This window comes from Pleuronectes platessa, chromosome 18 (genome assembly GCF_947347685.1).
Source record: "Pleuronectes platessa chromosome 18, fPlePla1.1, whole genome shotgun sequence".
NCBI lineage: Eukaryota > Metazoa > Chordata > Actinopteri > Pleuronectiformes > Pleuronectidae > Pleuronectes > Pleuronectes platessa.
In genome coordinates this window covers 22,236,654-22,245,653 of record NC_070643.1, presented here as the reverse complement: position 1 = coordinate 22,245,653, position 9,000 = coordinate 22,236,654, and the positions used below count along the sequence as shown (strand labels likewise).

The following is a 9,000-nucleotide window of genomic DNA, read 5'->3' as shown; positions in this document are numbered from 1 at the left end:
TCTGTTAAATCCAACTTGGTGTCTATGTTACCAGGAAGTGAATCTCCACATGATGAACCTGTGGAGCGGATTGGTCGAGCGTTAGGCCAGGAGGTCGGGCCTTTCCGACCTCCGACTTGACGCCACTCAAGGTCGAGGGCCTGAGTAGAAGCTGAAGCAGACGTCTGAGGTCATACCACGATGGCGGCGGGTTCGGGTTCGACCAGGTGACGATGTAGATCCTGAAGCTGAGGCCTCTTGTTTCCTCGCTCTTGAGATTGATTGACAGCTCGTGGTCCCTCCCTCATCTGTACTGGGATCTGTTTCCAGTATAAAAGTCATTTGTTTGAATTGGAACCCTTGGAAGTCGGGATGTCCATCATCCGATTGGTCTGGAGCACAGCAGCAGATCAGCCAATCAGCTGTCACCTGATATAAAGCTGTTATTACGTTATGGTACATATGACGTCAGAAAGAAATAACATGCGGACTTCAAAGAGTTATTGTGTTTGTCTGTTGCTTAGCAACATGACTCTAAAACGACTGTGTGACGTGGCTCGAACGTGCTACGTCATCACCCACACCCTCTGACGCTGGAAGTGACGACACGGCGGAAGAGCAGCTCGTCTCCAGCAGAGCTAACGGCTAACAGCTAACGGCCGGTTCTCCCCACCTGGATCCCCGCAGTGTTGTCTACCCGAGGCCGGTGCGAGGTGAGCCCTGGGCGGCGGCGGCTCGGAGCCTGTGTCGGTCCTCACATGGAGGCGGAGCGACAGTAGAGACGAGAGGCAGCAACAGGCGGTCGAGACCAGACAACCAGCGGCGGAGCGACACCGAGGACGAGACGCTGCGGGAGGAACCTTCACTCACTGCGGATGTTACCTGGAGGTTAACCGGGGCTCCCCGGGACCACAGCCTCAGGCTCCAGCCGCATGGCGTCAACTCAAGCCCGGATAGGCCAGCAGGCCTTAGCGGTGCTGGATGTGGCTCTGCGAGTTCCCTGTATCTTTATTATCGACGCCATTTTTAACTCTTACTACGACCCGGGTTCAGGATGGGCCGGCGCGACGGGGAAGGTGCTGGTCCGAGTCACGGGTGAGTGTTCAGGGGCGGGATCTGTCAACAGCAGGCGGGGAGCGGGCAGCTGTCCGCCGGCCGCTGACGCGTCCTCAGCCCGGCGGGGCTCCGGCACCTGTCACCCCGACCAGAGCCGATGTATCCCGGCAGTAGCACCAGGACGAGCCGGACCCGGTGTCCGGCTGGTTCTCCTCCGCTCTGATTCAGTGTAAAGCCGCTAAATACAAGCGAGCTAACCGCTAGCACGGGTCCCAGGTGACGTGTCAGAGTCCAGGGCGTCCTCAGGGCTCTGCGGCGGGCGGAGGGCACCTGTGTGTCGGTCACACTCCTGCCCTCCGCCCGCTGCCTCTGGACCGCAGCTGGTTCTGTGTCTGAACTCCGACTGTCCTCTCTGTTAGTCGATTAATCGATTAGACTGTTGATCCACCAGAAGACGACCTGCAGCTGATCTGGTGTTGACTCATGGTTTCTCCAGTTCCAGCTTCTGATGATCTCCACAGTAAACTGGAGGGGGGGGGGGGGGGGTGAACTTTACTTTCAGATCACATCGTCACAAAGCCCGAGATGACAAATCAAAAAGTCTTGTTTAGTGTAAACAACACAATCATATTCAGTTCACTTTCCACAGAAGAAGAAGTCAGATCTGCTGCACGTCACTTCCTCAGTGGAGATAAGAAGCAGATCGTCCCCGGCCTAAAACTCATGTTAACTCTATTCAGCAGTGTTTATTCTATATTATTATATTATTATTGTTACACACGGTGCGGTTTCACTTCCTGTCATTAAGACACAGGAGGTTAAGCTGTTAATCTTAGTCATTATGATCATGAAATCTGAAAGCTGTCCTGTTCTGTGCAGCCCGAGGCACTTTCACTTTTATTTCCAAACAAGTTTTTCACAATTCACTGGAACACCTTATTTGTCAAAGCGGTTTCATATTTGAGTTTATGTTTTTGTGGCGGATTTGACTCTATTTCAGCTTTTTTAATTTTTTAATAAGTTTAATTCTCCTCACAGAGAAGGTAACAGCTGAGGCTTCTCTCTGTGGAGCGGTGGCTCCTTTGCAGACAGATCAACAAGCAGCCGGTTGCCTAACGTTTGAACAGTTTGGACCTTTGAGCGGCTCGGGCGCTTTGCAGTCGGCCGAGAGGTTTGGAAAGACAAGGGGCCAAACAAGGTTCTTTCTAAGTTGGCCAGCGATCCACTGAGTCCCACTTGTCCTCGACCCACTTCCCTTCAGGTTCACTCCCAGCACAGAAATCCAGTGTAACACCACATTTAACTGGATTTAAAAGTTATAAACAAGACGTTGAAATAAGACGCTGGCAGCGGCCGCTTTAAAAAACCTCCAGGGGTCAAAGGTCAATGTGACTGTGTACATGGGTCTGGAAACTATATATTAAACTTTAACTTCTCCTCTGCACCAGGTTAGAGGACCAGAGGTTTTGCCTGGACTGATGTTTTAACAAAGTCTTAATTTGAATGAGTAAAATGTTTATTATATTTTTGTCTATAGGCCTTGAAATGCATGATTAAACTTAATAAGGAAACACACAACTTTTCACCTTGATCTTTTAGCTTAAACAAATACATGATTAAACACACAACAACCAAAGGACCGGGTCTGATTGGTGCTGCTCATCTCGGGCAGTGGGTCAAGTTGCTGCTCTAGACAGGCTCAGTAATTGTGTTTGTTTTCTGGATGGTTGCATCAGTTGTCCGGTGTGTTAATTGTGCGTCTGTCTGTTGTGTCTCAGGTGTCCTCGTCTCCAGCGTGGTGCTGCTGCTCTCCCAGAAAGCCTTGTTCAAGTTCTACACGCTCTTCTGTGCGGTTCTCCTCGGCATGACGGCGGTCCTCATCAACTACTACGCCACCTCCCACATAGACTTCTACAGCGCCTACTACAAAGCGGCGCTGGGCTTCAGGCTGGTGCCCAGGAACGGCCCCACGCTGTGGCTGGGGATGGCGGCCGTGCAGCTGGTGCTCGGCGTGGGCTACGTGTTCCTGCTCAACCTCCAGTCGGTGTTTGCCGCGCTGGTGGTGCTGGACATCATGATTCCTCTGTGGGGGCTGATGATCGAGCTGCCGGCGGACGTGAGGCAGCTGGTGGCCGTGTTCTCGGGCCTGGCGCTGGCCCTCAACACGGCCGTGTGCCTCACCATCAGGCTGAAGTGGTTCTACTACTCGTGTCGGTACGTCTACCTGCTGGTGCGGCACATGTACCGGATCTACGGGCTTCAGCTGCTGCTCGAGGACACGTGGAAGAGGATCCGGTTCCCCGACGTGCTGCGGGTGTTCTGGCTGACCCGGGTCACGGCCCAGGCGCTGATCCTGGTGTACGTGGTGCAGGCGGTGAGGAGGGAGAGCGGTGATGCCACAGGTGGGGCCACAGACGGGGGCTCGAACTCACAGGTAGGATCAGTCTTTATACATCTCAGCAGCAAACTTCTGGAATATTTTAGTTTCTTGTCTCTTACATCAGCTTTATTGTTTTGAATGTGAATGTAAGATGAGGATGCAAATGTGCTGCAGGAGGAAATGTCTCTGTTAGCAAACTGTCACTGCTGCTGCTTGAAAGGGAATCCATCAAGTTGAGTCTGATGAGGACACGTCACCTGAGATGCTTTCAGACCTGCACTTCCTGAAAGTTCCCACATGTTCCTGTTGTGAACGAGTCGGACGTACTCGATACCGATAACATGAAACCTCCACAACTTATTTTGTACCTGCTCTGAAAAGAACAACACAAAGATGAACCTTGTGGGAGGCAGGAGAGTGATCGTCTGTTGACACACATCTCTGTTCAGGGTTACCTGCTGAGCTGGGACGTGTTCTGGGATCTGACCAGTAACCTGATCATCTCCGGCTGCGACTCCATGCTCACCGTGCTGGGGATGAGCGCCGTCATCTCCTCCCTCGCTCACTACCTCGGCCTCAGCATCCTGGCCTTCATCGGTACGTTGGCATGTTTGTTTTTCATATGTGTACAAACCAACTGGCTGTTGAAATGTGTCTGAAGTCCAGTGTCTCCTCAGGTTCGACGGAGGAGGAGGACAAGCGTTTGGGCTTCGTGGCCCCGGTTCTGTTCTTCATCCTGGCTCTGCAGACCGGCCTCAGCAGCCTGGACCCAGAAGAACGTCTGGTGCGTCTCTGCAGCTCCACACTTCTTCACAGATTCCACTCAAGACTAATTCCATAAATCATTTTAGAACCTAGAACATGATGGAGAAGTTTGATGGTCTTCAGCACTAAAGTTACAAACCATCAGTGGATGTTAGAGACCTACAGTATCTTCAGTTGTGAACCTGAGCATCGAGATGTTTCACTGTTCACCCACAGTGTTATGACCCTAAACCCTGCTACACCCTATTCTAACCCAGCCCTGATTCAGACACCATTAGAATGGGTTCTTCATGGATGTAGAACCCATGTTTTGACCTTTCACCTCTGATGATAGAAGAGAATAAAACGCCTTTATTGTCGTTGTATGAGCAGAATACAACTAAATCTAAATTGCTGCTCCAGTGAAGTGCAGAAAACAGAATGAAGTGAATAAGAACCATTTCATCCTCAGGTCCGTCTGAGCCGGAACATGTGCCTCCTGCTGACGGCCATCCTGCACTTCATCCACGGCATGACCGACCCCGTCCTGATGTCCCTCAGCGCCTCCCACGTGTCCTCGGTTCGCCGCCACGTCCCTGTCCTGCTGGTGTCCCTGGCCCTGTTTGTGCTGCCTGTGGCGCTCAGCTACACCCTGTGGCACCACTACGCCCTGAACACCTGGCTGTTCGCCGTCACCGCCTTCTGCGTGGAGCTCTGCCTCAAGGTGAGGACCTGGACCTGCTCTGGGATTATTAATGACACACGACTTCCTGCTGAGTCATCCAGTGATGTGTTGCTACTTCCTGTTTCTACTAAACTTTCAAATCTCCTTCTCAGAATTGGTTTTGATGGTCGGGTCTCGTTGATTTGTGTGAATCGGTCAGAAACAATGATGATTGTGGGTTTTGTCTTGTTTTATTGTGTTACTGTACTTTTAGGAGGGACTTTAATTTGAATACCACTGCAGTAAAGACCACAAAACTTCTGAAAGCACAAAGTTATGTTTCGAGTTACTCACTAAAAGGTATCATGTTCATCTTCAAGTGCATTTGTTTGCTCATAAACTATTTGAAAGCTGATCCATGTTTCCTTTACTAGGAGCCACATCTTGGCTGGATTAGAGTTAAACAAGTGGTAACACATGTCAGAGAGCTCAGTTTAACATTTGTTACTATGATGTGAAGTAAACTTAAAAGTTTCCACGTTATCGTTTCTAAAAATAAAGATGGTTCCATGAATGTTTGATGCTGCTTCGACTGATAGGAGGAGAACATGTAACTGATTCCTCTGCCTCCAGGTGGTGGTGTCACTGACGGTCTACGGCCTCTTCATGATCGATGGCTTCTCCAACGTCCTCTGGGAGAAGCTGGATGACTACGTCTACTACGTGCGCTCCACAGGCAACATCATCGAGTTCCTGTTCGGAGTCATCATGTTCGGGAACGGGGCCTACACCATGATGTTCGAGTCGGGCAGCAAGATCCGCGCCTGCATGATGTGCCTGCACGCCTACTTCAACATCTACCTGCAGGCCAAGAACGGCTGGAAGACGTTCATCAACCGCCGCACGGCCGTGAAGAAGATCAACTCCCTGCCGGAGATCCGTGGGGACCAGCTGAGGGACATCGACGACGTGTGCGCCATCTGTTACCAGGAGTTCTCCACCTCGGCCCGCATCACGCCCTGCCACCACTACTTCCACGCGCTGTGCCTGAGGAAGTGGCTCTACATCCAGGACACGTGTCCGATGTGCCACCAGAGAGTTTACATCGAAGAAGAGAGCCGGGACAGAGCCGCCTTCTCCAACAACAATGGGAACTACGCAGCCCAGCAGGACGCTGCTGACGCCGCCCCCCCGGCGCCGGGGGACAACGAGGACGGACAGCCCCCCCCAGAGCTGCCGGCCGAGGGAGAGGCCGGCGGCGCGCAGGCCGCAGGGGGGGGGGAGCTCAACAACGAGCTGCTGGAGGACAACGACAGCATAGAGTACGACGAAGACGAGTGGGGGACTCAAAACGGCAGCATGCCGATAGAAGAAGATTATATCAATGACGACACTGACTCCACAGAGGACTGATGAGAACAGATCTATAGAAAACAAATGTCTTTATTATATTTAAGTTAAAAATAATTATAAAACATCTTCAGCATCTTAATTTCTTCTGGATAATGTCAGGGAAGTCTTTTTTCTTGTTAGTTTCTTTTCATTTGATTTTGGGATTAACTCTTAAGGGCTCGTGGAAAGAGTAACTGCTGCTCGTGTGTGTGTGTGTGTGTGTGTGTGTGTGTGTGTGAGTGTGAGTGCAGGGGTGAGTGTGTCGGGGCTGCATGAACTCAGTGTTGTTTATATTTCTTACTTTAATCCAGAAGTATTGGAGATCCTGATAATAATCGTGTGGAAACATCCGTCTGTTCAGATTTCATCTCTTGATGCCTCAAACCCGATCATCAGCAAATCCAGATATCAGATTTCTGCTCCTCTGAGAATCTGCACGACACAAACACACCAGTGACATCACCACTTTGTTTAGACGTCTGTCCCTCGTGCAGCCCTGAGGTTTATTTGTGTGTGATCGGGGGAATTTGTGTAATCACGCGTGTGTGCGCCTGCCGAAGTATAATGTGTTGAGACGATGTCTTAAGATGCAGTTTGTGTTTCCTTGTTGTGTGTTACCGGGGGCTGCAGTGTTTCTGTTCATTAACGACAAATCTGCTGTCAACACATTCTAAATTATTAGATTTATAAATAAAGATGGACGACGCGTCTCCACTTCCTCCCAGTATCAAGAGATTAAGCCAAAGTAGCTCAGATCCAAATGCGGCCATCTTGCACTCATGGAGTCATTTGGAGTCTCAGCTGTCAATCATGACGTCTCCGCCCATTTTTATATCATCAAATAATGAATTAAATCCAAACTGATCAGAAACACTTGAACAAACATCAGTGAGATAAGAACGACCTGAAACCATCTTTGACAAACATTTATTTCACGTTTATTTTGACTTTTTATTTTGGTCCATGTCCCATCAGCTAACGTGGAGGAGGCGGGGCTTATTATGCTTTGGCTTTACTGTAGTGCAGCCGTCATGTCGTCCATCTTTATTGATAGTCTGGTTTTAGCAAAATGCCAAGATACTTCCTGTTTGTCCTGCGGGGGGGGAGTTTGCTCTAAACACTTCTGGCCGTCTAACTTTTAAAAATCTTACTAAACCTGAAACTCCGACGTGAGAAACACCTGCTCAGCGTTTGTGTCTTTAACGAACTCCAGGAGAAGGTTGTGAACTTGTTCAGAGAGCGAGTGAAGCAGTTTTCTACCAGAGAGAAGGTCAGAGGTGACTTGCTACTGTCATCACTGATATACCTCTACCATTACTACTGGTCCCTTGTGTGACCTTTCTTACATCTGTGTACGTTATTGTACATGTAATAAAACGACACACGTGCACTCTCCTCCCATAGAATAAGAGAAACATTTTAAAAATTAAACTTTGCACATTTCATAGTTTTATTTGGTTGAATTCTTGTTTCAGACACAGAACTTGCTGCTGCAGATGTTTGGAGATGAGTGGAGGAAACAAGAAAAGTCGTATTCTCAAAAAAGAAAAGTATTTGGTTAAATGATTAATACTTCCTCATTAAATTTGAATGTCCCAAAAGTACGACATATGAGAAGGTGCCTGTGGTTAGAGTGAACAGGAAGTTCAAATGTATCTTGTTTTGTCAGTGTTTCTTTCCTCTTGTGTGTTATAACGGTTTTCTGTGGATGTAAAAGTTCTATAAAGTTAAAAAGCCCAAAGTCTGTTGTTAAAGGAGCTAAACACACTGACGCTCCTGAACAACCTGGTCACCTGGTCTGCACCTTTGTGATGTCACGAGACACATTTGCACTTCCTGTGGCGAAGCAAATCAGCAGCTCTGGTGAGATGAGCAGAGCCCGTCTCCTTTAAAGACGTGATTCTTTCTAACGTACCTGAATTATTTGTGTCTGTCACTTTGTACGAGCAGTTCTATTCGGTCGATGCACTTTTCTGTTTGTTTGTAATCACTGGCACAGCCTGGTTGTGTTCCTCGTCTCAGGGTCCTGCTGCAGGGCTGGAGGAGTTCTCTCATCACAGAAACATGTCCTGGGAGAGAGAGAGAGACTGAAGAGCTGCAGGAGAGTTTGACACGTTCAGATCTTCCTCTGTTGTAGTAAACCTACAACTGCTCGTTTCACACAGTTGAGCCTCAGCAGCAGACGTCCCATAAACACTGATCCAAAAAACTACTGTCTGGAACCTTCATCTTTCTTTCTTTTGAACTGTGCTGCTTCAGCTCCCTCAGCACAGACTCTGAGTATTAACACTGTTTAGACTCCACAGCCTGAACGTCTTAACGGTTTGACTGCAAACCCGTGTTCATTACTGTTGTAATTACAGGCCGCAGACAATAAGCTGTAAGGAATGCATTATGTTTAATGAGGAAGAGATGGGGGGCGCTGATGATGATGATGATGATTAGAAAGCTGTGCTTTTTGACATGTGTCAGTGATGAAGAATTACTCGGGTGATTGTTCTGAAAGCTTTTTAAAAAGGTAAAAAGTGTTGATTTTGCCTTTTGTTTTAAAAGGAGATTTATGTAAATAAAATCATCTTTGATAATGAGTTTGGACTGAATCTTAGAGCTTTAACAACTTTAAATGTCTCTTTACAACATTGAATATAAATCTACAGTAACACTAATGAGATCATTCACTTCAAGCTAGAGGACAGATGCAGTTGAGTAGATTCACCGGTAGATGGCGCCTTTTTAACATTGTATTATTGGTGTATATTGAAAATTATCTTTTCATTATTTAATA

General features: G+C 48.4%; 1 protein-coding gene across 1 annotated transcript; it reads left to right on the top strand.

Annotated features, from left to right (window-relative positions):
* The first annotated feature begins 577 nt into the window (after window positions 1-577).
* Window positions 578-8,803, top strand: rnf139 (ring finger protein 139). Its single transcript, XM_053446436.1, has 6 exons — window positions 578-1,074; window positions 2,814-3,469; window positions 3,865-4,012; window positions 4,093-4,199; window positions 4,632-4,883; window positions 5,457-8,803. Exons 1-6 carry the CDS (start codon window positions 912-914, stop codon window positions 6,234-6,236), a joined length of 2,106 nt encoding a protein of 701 aa, XP_053302411.1. The 5' UTR covers window positions 578-911; the 3' UTR covers window positions 6,237-8,803.
* The last annotated feature ends 197 nt before the right edge of the window (window positions 8,804-9,000 follow it).